Source organism: Enhydra lutris, unplaced genomic scaffold, assembly GCF_002288905.1.
Source record: "Enhydra lutris kenyoni isolate GAN:26980312 unplaced genomic scaffold, ASM228890v2 scaffoldscaffold18, whole genome shotgun sequence".
Classification (NCBI taxonomy): Eukaryota; Metazoa; Chordata; class Mammalia; order Carnivora; family Mustelidae; genus Enhydra; species Enhydra lutris.
Window position 1 is genome coordinate 21,873,140 of NW_019154102.1, and position 16,326 is coordinate 21,889,465.

The 16,326-nt window shown below is 46.7% G+C and overlaps 1 protein-coding gene across 15 annotated transcripts in view; it reads left to right on the plus strand.

The window, feature by feature from the left end:
- The window catches only part of LOC111147978 (dysferlin), a 212,479-nt gene that overhangs the window by 146,078 nt on the left and 50,075 nt on the right, over positions 1-16,326 (plus strand). For 8 of the 15 annotated variants that reach the window (XM_022504296.1, XM_022504300.1, XM_022504304.1 and 5 more), the window contains 4 exons: positions 878-979; positions 1,090-1,251; positions 2,323-2,488; positions 2,976-3,052. In XM_022504296.1, coding sequence (XP_022360004.1) covers positions 878-979; positions 1,090-1,251; positions 2,323-2,488; positions 2,976-3,052 — 507 coding nt within the window. Of the gene's footprint in view, positions 1-877; positions 980-1,089; positions 1,252-2,322; positions 2,489-2,975; positions 3,053-9,154; positions 9,218-16,326 lie in introns of all 15 variants that reach the window. The other 7 variants (XM_022504295.1, XM_022504299.1, XM_022504303.1 and 4 more) reach the window with 1 other exon arrangement.

The following is a 16,326-nucleotide window of genomic DNA, read 5'->3' on the forward strand; positions in this document are numbered from 1 at the left end:
CAGGTGGGGTGGAGCCCGTGTTCCTAACCATTGTGAGACATGGTAGTTGTTTGTTCCCCAGTGGTACCTGCCTGCCTTGCCTCAGCGGCTTCCCTGCGTGTATCTTTGAGGTCACTGAGGATTCTTGCCCAGGTCTTCCAGGCAAACCCTCAGTAGGCAGAGTTGACAGAAGCTGCTGTCATCCTTGGTCTGTGTTGGTGAAGGAGCCTCCCCACGGCTCCCTTTAATGCCTGCCGATGACGGGCCCACATGTTCTCCTCTCCTATTTGTTAATTTTCTTTCTGGCTCACAGAGCAGGTGTTCTGTCTTCAGGGAGGACAGATGTGAGAAGTTGGGGTTTGGGGCTGGCCGGTGTCTGGGTGTGGTGTGGGGGATGGAGACGGGACACCAGGGTGGATGGTAGGTTGGGAGGGTCTGAGCCTGGAGGTAGAAGAACCAGGCTAGGGGGAGGATACATGGTTCTCAGGACCAAGTGGGGCTGGAGTGGGTGTGCTAGGACGCAAGGGGGCACAGTGTGTGTGTGTGGGGGGATGGGGGGAATGGGGAGACCCTGAGCAGCTCACTGGTGCCCCAGAGCCTTTATTATGGAAGAGGGGTGACCTGGGGTTCATGTGAAACAAGGTGACCTGAATCCAGGGCCAAGGTGCTGGAACGATGACTCTGAAAAACATGGTGCCCGGCAGAAACTGACTTTTTTTCTCATTTTTGCCTGCCTGCTCGCACGCTCGTGTGCCCTTGCCTCTCTGTTTCTGTCTCTCCACACATGTCCTTCTTTCCGTCCCAACTGTCCTTCCCCTTTTTCATCTCTCTGCCTTGGTCTTCGTGCCACCATTGTCTCTGTCCTGCCTGCCCCCCACCCCCCGCCCCGCCCCTGCAGTCCGAGGACACAGACCTGCCCTACCCGCCGCCTCAGAGGGAGGCCAACATCTATATGGTTCCCCAGAACATCAAGCCAGTTCTCCAGCGTACTGCCATAGAGGTGAGCCTGGCTCTGGGGTGGGGAGGCAGCCTGGCCCTCCCGGTTCCTGGCCCCGGCTTTTCCTGGGGTCTGGAGCCTTTTCAGCTGCTTGCCTCGCTCTGTGTCCCCAGATCCTGGCGTGGGGCCTGCGGAACATGAAAAGTTATCAGCTGGCCAGTGTCTCCTCCCCCAGCCTTGTGGTGGAGTGTGGGGGTCAGACAGTGCAGTCCTGTGTCATCAAGAACCTCCGGAAGAACCCCAACTTTGACGTCTGCACCCTCTTCATGGAAGTGGTGAGCCTGACTTCCCTGCTGTCCCCTTCCAGAGCCCTCGTGCCTAGAATGTCCACAGGGCTCCGGGCAGCTCGGCTGTGGGCTCTGACTCCCCGTGGGATCCTGGGCAGGTCACGGTGTCTTTCCCACCTCATTTGTCTATGGAAATGGGGAGGCAGCTCTCACCCCCTCCTCACTGGAAGACTTGAAGCCCGTGAGCAGCCCAGATGGGGTCAGCTCGCTCCTTCCTACCCAGACACCGAGTGCCCAGAAGTCCCAAGGACCCACCTGTCCCTACTGGGGCCGTCCTCAGCCCCCTGGAGCTCCCCTCAGAGGCCCCCCCAGGGCTCTGACCTTCCATGGTTCCTCCAAACCTTCCCTGACTGGGTCCTCCTCCAGCCTCGCTGTGGGATCACCCCCACAGCCCACAGGCCCCCAGCCCTCTGCAGCTCCTCGGGCTGCCTGGGCCTAGTGGCCAGAGTAAGGCAAGTCTGAGGAAAGGAAAATGGTTTGCAAGATGAAAGCGCTATAGAAATTCCAGGCCCAGTGGCTGTCAACAGGAGCCTCCTCTTGGCTGAGCCAAAGCCGCCACCGAAGGAGAGCATATAAATTATTTCAAGTTGTGTTCAAAGTGCTTTCGGGGCTGGGGTTGGGAGGAGAAGAATCTGGGTCTGTAAGCCAACTCTTGAGTATCCACTTGGGGGGGACTGTCTGCAAGAAATGTTGAGTCCTGGGCCAAATTCTCCCTTCTTCCCTTCCCTGACCAGTGAGGGTTCAGGGAAAGTAGACTTGTTTTAGCTTCAGGCTGAACTGGATATGTTTGGAAGGTAAGGCTGTGAGAGGAAAAGTCAGCCTCTGCGTACAGCATTCAAGAGGCAGACTGAAAAGGTGTGTGGCTTCTCTTCCCCTGGCCAGCTCCTGGGTTCGGCCAACCACCACTCTGGATTTATGGCCCTTGGGGGTTATGTGTGGGTTTCTAGTCATTCTCCATTCCTTGAACTTGTCCCGTGAAGGAGAGCCCCACCCCTCCTCTGAAGCCACCCAGAGATGGGTTCAGGCCACCACCCAGACCTTCCCTCCCGCTCTACCCAGATGCTGCCCAGGGAGGAGCTCTACTGTCCCCCCATTGTGATCAAGGTCATTGACAATCGTCAGTTCGGCCGCCGGCCCGTGGTGGGCCAGTGTACTGTCCGCTCCCTGGAGAGTTTCATGTGTGACCTGTACTCCGAGGAGAGTCCGTCCCCACAGGGCGGCCCAGGTAGGGGGTGGGCCTGCTGAGGGGGAGGGCCGAGGCCAAGGGGTTGGGCAGGTGGGGCGTCCCAGGGGAGATGTGTGCCGAAGCCCTTCTCTTGCTAGAACCTGAGTGAGAAGTGGTTTCTCTTCAACTGACCAAGACCAAGAGGGTGGGAATCTTGCCATCTTCAGGGCCTCTCCTAGCTCAAGGCTGCTGAGAGGCTAGGGCTGCCATGGGAGGATGCGGGGGAAGAGTTGAGGGAAAGAGAAAGGCAGGGATTCCATGGGATGAGGAGGGAGAGAGAGAACCGGAGAGACAGGGAATGTGAGAAGAAGATGGGAGAGATGGAGACGGAAAAGGGAAGAACAGGGTGGGAAGAGAAGGACACAGACTGAGAAGTGTGGAAGGCTGAGGCCCCTTACCTCAGTGTGCCTTCTGAGTCTTATGGCTGGAGAGGGCCAAGCCCCCTGAGGGAGCCCCTTTTGGGCCTGGATACCGCTCTTCCCTACAGATGATGTGAGTTTACTCAGTCCTGGGGAAGACGTGCTCATTGACATTGATGACAAGGAGCCCCTCATCCCCGTTCAGGTAAGACAAGCCCTGGGTCCCCGGGAGAGACACCAACACCACAGGCCTTGGCTGCCCCTCCCCCTTCTTCCTCTCTCCTCCTCTTTCTCCCTTCCCTTCCTTACCACGCAACCTCTATAGGACATCCCCCTCATATCCTGGGGGCGGGACACTATATAGGTGGAGGGACCTGGATGGGAGCTTTCAGTCTGATCAGGAGTGGGGTGGAGGGGTTGGAGGAAGGTTGTATGTGGTCTCCTGGGCAAGATCACATCATTTTCCCCCAAGTGTGTGAAGAAAACGGGCCCTCTGCCTAGAGGGCTATGTTGAGGGCTCTTGCTGACAATTACTCAGGAAACATGGTGGGAGTGGCCAATGAGAGAGAAGGAAGATGGGGAGAGAGTGACCAGGCCGATATGAGGGTGCTCCAGCCCTGTTGCCTCACCCTAGCCAGAGCCCTGCTGGGAGTGGGGGCTTCTTAGAAGCAGTTGAAAAGGAAGGGTCTGTGTCCAAGCCAATGTCCTTTTTACCCAATTCCCTCCGTCTCCAGGAAAAGAGAAGGTGAGGGGTTGGGAGGGTCTTATTCCAAGGGAATCCAACCCTGCGGTCCAGTAAGAGGCATCCCTTTGCTATGTACTTGGCAACCGAGGGCCAGCTGCTGACCCAGAGTCCAACGCTGAACTGCATGGTGGGAGGTCTGTGGTGTCTCTTACAGAGCAGGGAGCACTCTCCCCGCCTTGGGCCCTGGGGTGCTCTAGCTCCTGTAGGGCCAAGGTCACTCAGTCCTTCCCTCAGTGGAGATGGCCTCACAGTGGGCACCAACCTTGACCTGCTATCTGTTCCAGGTTGTCACCCTCCTCCCGGCTTTGCAGGATGCTGGTCACTGGTCACACCACTCATACCTGGGGCTCCCAGAACCTCCCCACTGCCCGGAGGCACAGCCTCTAGCCGGTGTAGGCAATGTGTGTGTCCTCAGGCTCTTGGTCTGTTTATTGATCCAGGGATGGCCTACCACTTCAGGAGGTTCTGTTTTCTTTAAACCACCAAACAAATATAGGGCTCAGGAGCAAAAGAACACACTGGGGTACTAAGTTGGGCTCAGGATCCTCAAAGCTGCTCTGGAGATGTGTTTACAGGGCTTCCCTCTAACATTTAGGATGGATTTCTGCTTCTTTTTTGCTTGTACATCTTTTTCCCATTTCCAAGGGAAAGTCTCTGACCTGGGCCCAGCTGCTACTGAGACAAGAGATCTTGCTCTATAGTTTCTCTGACACTAAGAGTCCTCAGAAGCCCCACACTCTCCCTTTCTCCCACCTCTGTGATTCTGTGGGGTTCTGCCTACCATCCTTTCTGCTGGGGACATCTTCTGGTCTAGTCCCGATCATTCTGTAAGACTCAACTTAGGTATGGTCACCTGCTTCCAGGATTTGTCACGGGCTCCCCTCCTTCTCCTGAAAGTCCTGCCTATATCTTGGTCACTGCCCTTGCTCTAAGTCCTGATTGTCTCTGCAAATATCAGCCACCTTCCCCAGACCAGGTTCAGGACAGTCACTGGCTGCATTCCTGTTGTGTCCTCAATGCCCAGCACAGGACTGGTTGAAAGGACATATTCAGCAAAATCCATCTGGATGGGTGGATGTGTGGGTGGGTGGACGGACGGATGGATGGACGGATGGACAGATGGATGGATGGACGGATGGTTGACCTGCTTCCTCTTGAATGGGTCTGAGAAGGAGCTTCTCTAGACTGGGAAAATCCAAGTGCAAATTTTGGATGGTCCTACCCAGGTTTCAGCTATGTTCAATACTAGTGCCTTCTGGCCTGGGTGGGTGTTTGTAGCTGGATTAGGCAGATACTTAGCTCCAAACTCCAGGCTGTCCAGTCCTGGCTCCTGTTTCCCGCCCCCTCAGTGGGCTGTCTGGGTCTATGCAGGGAAGGGCAGGGCTTGTCCAGCCGGACTTCCGTTCTGTGTGTGCTGCCCTCAAAATGTCTACAGACTCAGATGGGGCGGTGAGTGTGGGTGGGGGGCTGTTTTGAGTCTTGCTGGCTATAGGCACAGCCAGAGGCAGATGGTGAGGAGGCCCGGTCTGGACACCCTCTTGGCGTTGACATGAGTGAACCGGGGCTGGGGTTTAGCCAGTGCAGGGTCTGTGCTCTTTGTGGAGCACGTGGCCAGTCTGGCTAGAGCTGCTGGCCAGCTGAAGGTGAGGAGCTGGGATCTGGGCTCCCAAAGGTGTGGCCACATGTGGAAGGCCTGGGCTCACAGGACCTCAGACATGGGCCTGGAGAAGGAGGAAGAGAGATCTGCCTGCTCTGATGGAGGAGGCTTGGACCCTGCCCTCATGGAGCTCCCTGTCTGATTGAGGAGACAGTGCCCTCCTCTTGGGGAACCCCAAGGCCAACAGAGAGACCAGTGCAGGTCTCCAGGAAGCCCTGGCCTGATGGTGTTTGATGGGGGACTTGGGGGAGACCAATTTTACATTGTGTTTTCCTCTGAGACCCAGGGATCATATTTGGCTGGTCCAGGCAGAGCCAGGAGGCAATGGGCACCATGCCAAATGGTTTACCAGATAATTCTGGGTAGGTTTTTAATCCCCTTTTCCCTCCCCCAGCAAAAATAGAAATCCCTGCTCTCTGCGGACTGGAGGGACAAGAAGTCTGGCAGAATCTGGACTTTGCCTGGCTCCTGTTTGTCCAACCCCGTGTTTCTCTGCAGCCCGTTTCATGCTCTTGGCAATGCAGTCCCCCCTGCTGAGCTCACCGGGTCCTGGCTGAGGACCCAGCTGAGGAATCTTCCCCAGTCTCAGACAACGCTCTTGCCAGATCCAGCTTCGGTCTCGGTCCTTCCTGTTTCCTTCCTCAAGGCACTTCCTCTCTTCTGACTCCACCTCCTAACCATCATGGGCTCAGCTCCTGGGGGGAGTCTGCCACACATCAGAAATGTCACCTCAGACCCTGCTGATGTTGTCGTCAGCCTGACACAGCAGAGAGTTTTTCAGGTTTCTAGAAATGTTTGGTTTCTCTCAGGAGCAGCCAATTCTAGAGATGATCCAAAACGTACGTATAAGCAGATCTGTCTGCTTGGCCTCAGGCTTCTCGCTCGGCAGCCATGTCGGAGTGAGGAGACCCCATGGAGGTAAAGAGGCCTGTCCTCTTGAACTTTTCTCTGGTGATCAGGGCCTGGAGGAGACAGGCGGTCGTGAATTAACTCCACAGTTTATTCTTGGTCCGTGCAGCTCTCCTTTGTGTAGATTTTAGACCTGTTGCCCAAGGGGGAGGTAGTGTGTATGTGTGCACACGTGTGTGTGCGGGCAGGGGTGCGAGTAAACTCCCGAGGGTGTGTCTAAACTTAGCAGGGGGTGTTCAGGAATCATGGCCTTGACTTTTGACATTCTGAGGGCAGCCTGGGTATGTCCTCAAAGAGGGGGACAGAGCTTATTTCTTTCCATTTAACGCTCTGCTTTAAAAAAGGATATATTATTTTTTCTCTGGCTATAAATACATGTTAATTATATAAAATTTGGAAAATGTGGGATAATTATGAACGAATAGGCATCACCTCCAGCCAGGGGCCCAAGTGGAATGAACTGCTACCCACATATTCGTCTCCATCCTTTCCTTCCCCGGCCCCCGCCCCCGTGCTGGCAGTCTTCTCTTTCTGTCTCTGACTCTGAATCAGGCTCCATTTCTTTCTTTAAAACACAACTGGGGTCTCTGTTTACTAATCTGCTTTTTCATCGAGCTGGTTCTTAGTGTTCTGGTGATGAAGCGGTGGGAGAAAGAGTGTGCAGGACACACACAGAGCACACTCCCCCCACCCCTTACTGAGGGTCCGGAAGCTCAGGGTAGAGGTGGCGCCCCTGCCCACCCCGTCCGTCCCCCTGAGATGCCCCTGGAGTCACCTGGTCACGGGTGACTCTTGCCTGTCATTCTGTGAGCCCACCCTGGTTGGGGGCTTCCCTGTAAGTCTCCAGAGAAGGAGAACTTCCTGGGTTTGGGGAGGAGGACCATATGCATGGTGAAGAGGGGTAAAGAGGAGAACATCCTGAAGTTCTCTCCCCAGTTGGGAGAGACGGGAGATGTGTAGCTGATCTCACACGAGATGCCTCATCGGCCAGGGACAAAAAAATCACGGACTCTCTTGGTCCTGCAGGTCAGCATGGGCTAAGTGACCAGGAGGGCTTCTGGCGGTTGCTGGCCTCAAAGGCTGGTGGGATCAGAACAGCAGAGGGGAAAGGAGGGCTTTCCTGTGGGCAAAGAAGTGGGAGCATGGGCTTGGTGGTGGGACGGCGTGTGTGAGTGCGTGTGCATGCACATGTGCGTGTGCACGTGCGTGTGCGTGTGTGTGTGTGAGGTGGGCAGATACTGGAGGATGTGCAGGCTGGCATGGTGAAGGCATCAGAAGGCATGAAGACCTCCTCCCCACGCTGTGGCTCATTTTGAGCCTGCGGCTCCACTTATAGTCTCCGGGGCACTGTGAAGGTGGCGACGTGCCCCCAGAACTGGAGCAGCAAATTATGTCCGAGTCCCAAAGGGGAACGTGTAATTTCGGAAGCGGGACCAGATCTTTGGAGCACTGTGTTTAGCTTTATTTTCTCTCCCTTTTGCTCTGGTGAACTGCCGGTTTCCCTCTCACCTTTCTAAAAACAAACTGTATTAAAAATAACAAGAAAGGCTCTTGTGAGGTTCAGGATGAGAGCAGGAGGGGCAGAGGCGGCCAGCGGTGGGGGGTTGCGTGGAGTTCATCCAGTCTCTGCCAGGGGTCACACCACATCCACTAACACGTGTGGCCCGTCCCCTGGCACCATCCAGTGGCCTGGCCTGCTGCCTACTGGCCATTGCCAATGCTTCTGGCTCTGGGCAGCCAGAAGGCTGGTTTAGGGGAGGCTAGGATCCCCTCAGTGATTACCCCTTCACAGGGGAGAGATGGCTCTGTGGGTTCCAAGACTCCCCTCTGGGTCCCAGCAGACTTCCTCCTGCCCTTCCCCCAGGCGAGAGTGTCTCCCTGGTTCTTCCTGCCAAGGAGAGGACAGCCACCTGGGGCTCGGCATCCTGTGGAGCCTTCTGGAGCCCCCTGCTCGGGGTTGAAAGCCAGAGAGGGCCTGACCCTGGGACTCGTATCCTGGCCGGTGTCCTCTGCCCTCCAGCCTTATTTGCCTGCTGCCCGGTGCCTGCCGTCCCTGGCTGAGCCATTTGCTTTCTTGACTGTGCCGCATTTTATTTCTATGCTCCTTTGCACTCGTGATCTCCTCTGCCTGGAATGGCTCTCCTGGCTTTGTCTGCCTAGACTGGTACTCATCCACGCAGAGCCCCATCACCTTCTCTGGGACCATTACAACAGTCTCTGAAAAAGTCACCTGTCTCTAGTCCTGACTCCTGAGGCTGTCTCTACCCTGAAGCCCAGGGACTCACCCTATAAATTACTGAGTCTTGGGACCAGAAGACTGCAGGCAAGGATCTGATGCCAGGAAAAAGATGCAGGAAGTTTTCTCTAGGATAGCAAAGACATGTTGGACTAGAACACTCTCAAAGTCCCCCATTTTACAGGCTTGGGGGAAGCCGTAGGATGTCCTGGCTCTTGTTTTTGAAGAGAAAAGGCTCAGAAACCAGACTTAGGAACCATGCCCAAGCAGGGCTTGGTGTGGACCAGCTGTTAGAAGAAACCACCAGGGATGATGGGGAGCTTGGGCTACATCTGGGATGGGGAGGTTTGAGTAGGGAGGACATGTGAGAATGGCACTGAGTAAGTGGTGCCAAGGGCAGTGAGAAAGTGGGCAAGAGGGGGAATTGGCTGAGCCCCTTCCATGTGCCTTAGTTGTGCTGGATGTGCATGGCCCTCATCTCTTCCATACTCACTGTTGCCCTGGGGGCTGGGCTTTGTACCCATTCTCTGGATAAGGATGCTGACTCAGAAGGTCAGGGGGCTTGACCAAGGTCACACAGCTAGCTGATAGAGTAATGGGGACAGGATTTAGACTCAAGCTTACCTAACTCCAAAACACATGTTCCTCCCACAACGTCTATAGCCTCCCTGGTTGGAGAGCTCTCCTTCCTTGGGGCTGTCTAGTCTTCCCTGAAGAGGTTTCTCTAATCCTGTTGCTAATCAGCGTGTTTAATTTGTAGCTTGCAGACGGTCTGTTGGGCTCTGCCCCCACTAACATGGCATCTTCTCCGTCCAGTCTTCATGTATGTATTGTTTACCTATTTGTGGGCTCATTGATTTCCCTGGGGGGCTGGGGGTGGGGGCAGGGAGTTAAGGGAAGGGAGGAAAGGGAGTGAGAGGGGAAGAAAGGAAATACATTTGGCCCTTGAATATGGGAGTTAGGGGCACCAGCCCCTGCACAGTAGAAAAGTCACAGATTAACTTTTGACTCCTCAAAACCTTGACTACTAAGAGCCTACTGTTGACAGGTAGCCTAACTGATAACATAAATAGTCAATAAACACCTATTTTGTATATCATATGTATTATGTACTGTATTCTTATAATAAAGTAAGCTAGAGCAAAGAAAATGCTGTTAGGAAAATATTCAGGAAGAGAAAATGCATTTACAGCCCTGTATTTATTGGAGAAATCTGTGTATTAGCGGACCCGTACCGCTCAGACCCGTGTTGTTTGGGATTAACTGTATTTCCTGAGATCCAACAAAAAACACAGTGACCTGTCTTGTGTCGTGGAGGAGGGATGGGGAGTGAGCTAGGGGAAGATTCTCAGAAATAGACAGCACTGAGTTATCTCTTAGTGTATTTTGTCAGTTTAACCTTAATCCTGTTTACTGGCACGAGGACCAGGTATTGGTTGGCGTGGCGTGGGCCAGTGGGAACAGGGAAGTCTTTAGATTAGATCTGGACTGCTGGGACGTGGGACACAAGAAGATTCTGTGGGCAATGGCAACTTGATTTTCTCTGCCCTTCCCACAGGCATAGAAAGTGTGGGTGACTGAGGAACCTTGGTTGTCTTGTTACCGGGGCCCGCTGTCTGCAACTGGGCTGATTTGCTTGGTGTGTCATCTTTAGTGGATCCCCTGGGGAAGAGGACTTGGTGTCATCTTGGTGTTAGCCTTCACCACGTCCTCATAAAGTCCCATGCTGAGAGCCAGAGCTGCTCCCGAGCTACTGGGAGAGCCCTATGAGATAGGACCTGCCAACAGTTAAATTCTGTTCATGGTGCCGGCAGGAGGCATTGCTGTATTGACGTCTTATGGATTTCTAGAAAGAGGCAATATATATTTTTAATTTTTTCTGATTTATCCATTGAAGAAGATATAGAAAGCACTACACAGGGTAAAGCAGAAAGTGAAAACCACCTGTATTCCTACCAGCTGGAAATAAACACCATTAAGATTTTGATGAGCTTACATTTTTAGGTATCTTTTATGCATGTGTGCATCCTTTTGTTTAAAAACAAAATCAAAATAGGAATCATAGTGTACTTTTTTCCAATCTGCATTTTCTTTTATTGAAAAGCATATTGTGGATGTTTTTCTGTATCTTTATATTCTTTAAAATGTGGTTGCATGTCATTCTGCTATATGAACATCCATAAAGTTTTAACTACTCCCTATCATTGGACATTTAATGGTATTAATTTCCACTAGTGTCTTTTGTTTCTTAGAGGAGTTCTTTTTGTTTACTTTAAATAGGTCCAATCCAGTTCATGTTTAAGACTTAAAAAAAATTATTTGACACAGAGAGAGAGACAGTGAGAGAGGGACAGCGAGAGTGGGAACACAAGCAGGGGGAGTGGGAGAGGGAGAGGGAGAAGCAGGCCTCCCACTGGGCAGGGATCCCGATGCGGGGCTCCATCCCAGACCCTGGGATCATGACCTGAGCCAAAGGCAGACGCTTAACTGACTGATCCACCCAGTCACCCCCATTTCATCCATTTCATATTTAGTCTTTGGCATTTAGCCTTTGTTGCTATCGACATGGAATATCTTTTTTTTTTTTTTTTTTTTTTTTTTTAGTGATTTGGCCTAATTGCTTATTGTTAGAATATAGGGAAATGATATTTTGTCTATTTACTTTGAAACAGACTCTTTAGTGAGCTCCTTTACTAGTTCTGAGGGTTGTTCACTGATCTTGTTGGGTTTTCCAGGAAAGTAAACTGGTTTTCTTCAAACAGCAATAAATATGTCACTATGTTTCTAATAATTAGATCTTATTCCCTCTTTGCAGAATAACATTTGATAATTGAGCTGCAAGTGAGAAAACATGTTTAGTTACTGATTCTAATGAAAAGCTTCTACCATTTTTCCATTAATTGTGGTAATGATTGGTGGTTTCAGATATTCTTGATTTTGTCAAGGTTGTGTCCTTTATTATTCACTTATTAATAGCTTAAAAATGAGGTATAGGAGTTTAATTTTATCCACTGCATATCCATTTGGCATTTCTCAAGATGATTATTTTGTTTTTTATTGTTCTGTTAATACAATGTTAATACAATGTGTAATTGTCTTACATTCCTGGGGTAAACTCAAATTGGTCAGTTGGTCATGGAACTATAATTTACTGTAATTGAAGTCCTCTTACCCAGTGCAATCAAGACAGGTAGTTGGTTGGCTAATTGAAAACAATGATTAAATGGGGACTGATTAAAAGCCATGCATACACACCATAAACTTCATTTCTAACCCTGTCTGTGTATCTTCCTATGCAATTCACTTGATGTTACCAAGGCCTCTTTAAATTTGGATCTGCTCTGAGAGTGTCATGTCATCCTTTTGGTATAAGCCACATCCAAAATGGAACCTATGATTTTTTTCTTTTGGTTTACTAAAGTTTGATGAGATCTGAATGATACCTGCAGAAAAATCAGACTGTGGAGTCCTTTTAAAAATTTATGATTTTCACCCATCCTTTACCCATCCTTTAACCATTTTTACCCTTCCATACCCATCCTTTAAAAAAATCTCACTCATGACTCAACACTTCCATATAACACTCGGTTCTCATGACAGCACATTCGAGCCTTAATCCCCATCATCTGTTTGAATTCACCTCTTGAATCACTGTAATGTGATTCACCTGAAACTAATATTATGCTGTACGTTCACTAACTGGAATTGGAATAAAAACTTAAAAATCTCATTCTTAATTTTCATTAGTTAAAAAAAATCATTAAATCCATTTTCTAGGTAAGATGCCCTTTCTTTTTAAATTCAATTTGTGTATATTTTTGTCATATTGACTTATTGATCTAATTACCGTGTTAGTACAACTGGCATAAATGGGTTTGGAAACCAACACAGTGACTCTTGGAAGCTTGTAGGTCCTCTGTGGGGGCTCTGGTGGTGTAGCAGTGTTCAGCGGGCTCTGTACCTTTGATTGTCAGCAGAGAGAATGGGTAGTGTTTGTTGATCCTGGTGAAGGGCGAGTTTGTGAGAACTTCTAGTCTATAGCATGACTTACATTTGCTCTAACTTTTTTAGGATTTTTGTATCTCTATTAATGAGTACCACTTTAAAGTTGTTTCTGCTAAGTTTTGATATCTGAATAATAATAGTTGCATCAATTTTTTTTTTTGAGGTATTCTCTCATTTTCTGTGCTCTTAAACAGTCTCTCTGGCATGAGAATTACTATTTCTTAGAGGTTTGAAAATACACTAAAGCCACTTTGAATCTGAATTACACACATTGGAAATTGCATGATATAAACAGTAAACAGAAAAAAAATAGTAGTCTTGCTTTATGTATAAAATGTGTAGTAATGTGAATCAACCTAAATTCAAAAAATGATTAACAAGCATGTAATTTAAAAGGTGGTGGCCAAGTGAATTGTGTTTATGGTTTAGCTGGTAAATAGGATACTTTTTTTTTTTTTAATGGTGTTATGTGGGGTGCCTGGGTGATTCAGTCTGTTAAGTATCAGACTCTTGATTTAGACTCAGGTCATGATCTCACCATCATATCAAGCCCCTCATCAGGCTCCAAGCTCAGCATGGAGTCTGCTTGAAATTCTCTCTGCCTCTCTCCCCAGTTGTGCGCTCATTCTCTCTAATAAATAAATAAATCTTAAAAACAACAGAAAATGGTACTATGTTATATGAGTTTTGAATTTTAGATTTTTCAGGAGTGCCTATCTTATATAATTGTATAAGATACATCTACCCTGTACTTTTTGTGTGTGTGTGAAAAAGGGGATTTTTTTATAAGATATATTTTTTAAAGATTTTATTTATTTATTTGTCAGAGAGAGAGAGAGAGAGAGTGAATACAGGCAGACAGAGTGGCAGGCAGAGGCAGAGGGAGAAGCAGGCTCCCTGCCCAGCAAGGAACCCGATGTGGGACTCGATCCCAGGACGCGGGGATCATGACCTGAGCCGAAGGCAGCCGCTTAACCAACTGAGCCACCCAAGCGTCCCAAAAAGGGGATTTTTTTGATCACTCTCTACTTCTGTCAGTTTGGTAGGTTAGATGTTCCCAGATATTGCTTATTACATTATTATGAATTTGTATATTTTCTACAATAGAAGAACACATTTCTGTATCTGTTCTGTTTTCATCCTCATTCCTAATTTTGTGATTTATGTTGTTAATCTTTTTTAGTTTTATGGTTGTTTTCATCCAAGGAATCAGCTCTTTAAAAATTCTTGCTGTTAGATTAGTTTCCTTAATTTCTAATCATTTTTAAGCCCTCTTCCTCTGAAATTCCTGTTATATATATTTTGGATTTCTTAGGCTATCACTTCATTCTCTCTCTCTCTGCCCTCCCCTCATCTCTGCATTGTTTAAAAATTTTTTTTTAGATTTTATTTTATTTTTTCAGTGTTCTAAGATTCAATTTTTAAAAAGGGGATATTAATCTACATTTTTTCCTCAAAATTCTAAAATTCTAAAATCTTGCCCTTTTCATACTAGAGTCTTTATTCCATCTGGAATTGATTTGTGTTGTGTGCAAAGTGTGAGATAGAGATTAGATTTCTTTTTATTTCTTCCCATGTAGATAACCAGTGAATGTGTATTGTTGTGGAATGTCCTATCCTTTCTTGATCTATAAGGACAATTGTGTAATATATCAGGTTTCTATGTAAGTGTGGGTTGGTTTGTGGCTCTCTATTCTGTTCCATTGGTCTTTTCCTGTACTAATACTCTACTGTCTCATTCACTATAGCTTTATAATAAGCCTTCATATCTGGTAAAGGAAATAGTCTAGCCTTGTTCATTTTTAGAAGTGTCATGCTGTCTTTGTCCTTTTCTTTTCTTTCTTTCTTTTATTTAAAATCATTTTTTAAAATTTATTTTCAGCATAACAGTATTCATTGTTTTTGTACCACACCCAGTGCTCCATGCAATCCGTGCCCTCTCTAATACCCACCACCTGGTTCCCCCAACCTCCCACCCCCCCACCTCTTCAAACCCTTCAGATTGTTTTTCAGAGTCCATAGTCTCTCATTGTTCACCTCCCCTTCCAATTTACCCCAACTCCCTTCTCCTAACTCCCATAGTTTATTTGACAGACAGAGATCCCAAGTAGGCAGAAAGGCAGGGAGAGAGAGAGGAGGAAGCAGGCTCCCCGCTGAGCAGAGAGCCCGATGTGGGGCTCAATCCCAGGACCCTGGGATCATGACCTGAGCCAAAGGCAGAGGCTTTAACCCACTGATCCATCCAGACACCCTATCCTTTGCTTTTCCATCTAGATTTTAGAATTAGCTTGTCAACTTCTTTAGAAAAACTGTTGTGATTTGTGATTGAGTGAATTTCTGAATCAATTTATGGAGAATGTTTTTATAATATTGCTAAACACGGACATGATAAAGCTCTCCATTTATTTAGGTATTCTTTAATGTTTTTCAATATACTTTTATAATTTTCTCCAAAAAACTCTGGTACAAATTTTATTAAATTTAGTTCTGGCTATTTTTGTGCTTCATTGTTATTTTTACTTGTATTTTTAAATGTACATTTTCTAATAATTTTTTGCTTGTATATAAATGAAATTTATCCTCATGTATTGATATTATATTCAGAAACTTTGCTATACTCTCATATTAATTCTACTGATTTGATGATTTTCTGGGTTTTTCCGTGTAGTCTCATATAATTTATGATTAATCATGGTTTTGATTGATTCTTCTGTGTACTTCTAATTTCTATTTCTTTTTTATTATTTCCTTTTCTTATCTTATTGCACTGTCTAGGACCTTCAGTTTAATATTCTATGTAACTGATGATAGAGTATTCTTATCTGCTCTAATTTAAAAGTGAATATTTTTATGTTATACCACTACTGCCTTGGGTGAATGATTACTAGTTAGCTAAGAGTTTTTAGTGTGAATGATATGAAATTTTATTGAGTGTTTTTAATGTATTTGTTGAGGTGATCATATAATTTGTTTAATCTGTTAATGTGGTGAATTACATTAAGAGATTTCTTTTAAATGCTAAAGTAACTTTGCATTTCTGAAACACTCTGTCCTGGTCATGATGCATTATTATTATTATTTTCTTTCTGCATTGCTAGATTCAGTTTGCAAATATTTAGTTTAGGATTTTTTTTTTAATCAATTACCATAAATGGTAATGGCTAGAAGTTTCTTTTTCTGATAGTGTTTTTTTTTCAGGTTTTGGTATTTAGATAATACTAATCTTATAAAATGACTTGGGGGCATATATACTTTTTTTCTAATCTCTGAATGAATGAAAAAAGATTTACATTATCTCTTGCCTGAATGTTTCGTAGATTCATTTCTAAAACCATCTAGACCAAGTATTTTTCTTGGGGAAATTTTAAACTGCTGATATATTTGGAAAAATGTTTATAGGACCTTTGAGGTTTTCTTTTTCTATGTGAGTCCCTTTGGGTGATTTATATTTTATAGGATCCATTTCTTCCTAAAAAATATTGATGTAGCATTTCTCACAATAACCTTTTACTTTTTCATTTTTTCTTCTTTCATTGATGTTCCTTTTAATTCCTAAGATTATAATTTATTATTTTTGCTAGAATTTGTCAGATTTTTTTTGTCTTTTTTAAGAACCAATTTTAGCTCTGTTGATATTTTATTGTTTCCTTGTTTTCTAGTTTGTTAATTTCCTTATCATTTCCTTCCTTCTGTTTTTGGGGAGAATTATTATATTTTTAACCTCTTAAGGGCTATGCTTAGTTCATCAATTTTCAGACTTTCTCTTTTTCTCATGTAAACATTTAAGGCTATAAATTTTCCTCTAAGTACTGCTTTATGCATCCTACAGGTTTTGATGACTAATTTGTTGTTGTTGTTGTTGTTGTTATTTTCCAGTTCTAAGTATATACTGATTTTTGCTGTATTTTTTTTTAAAGATTTTATTTA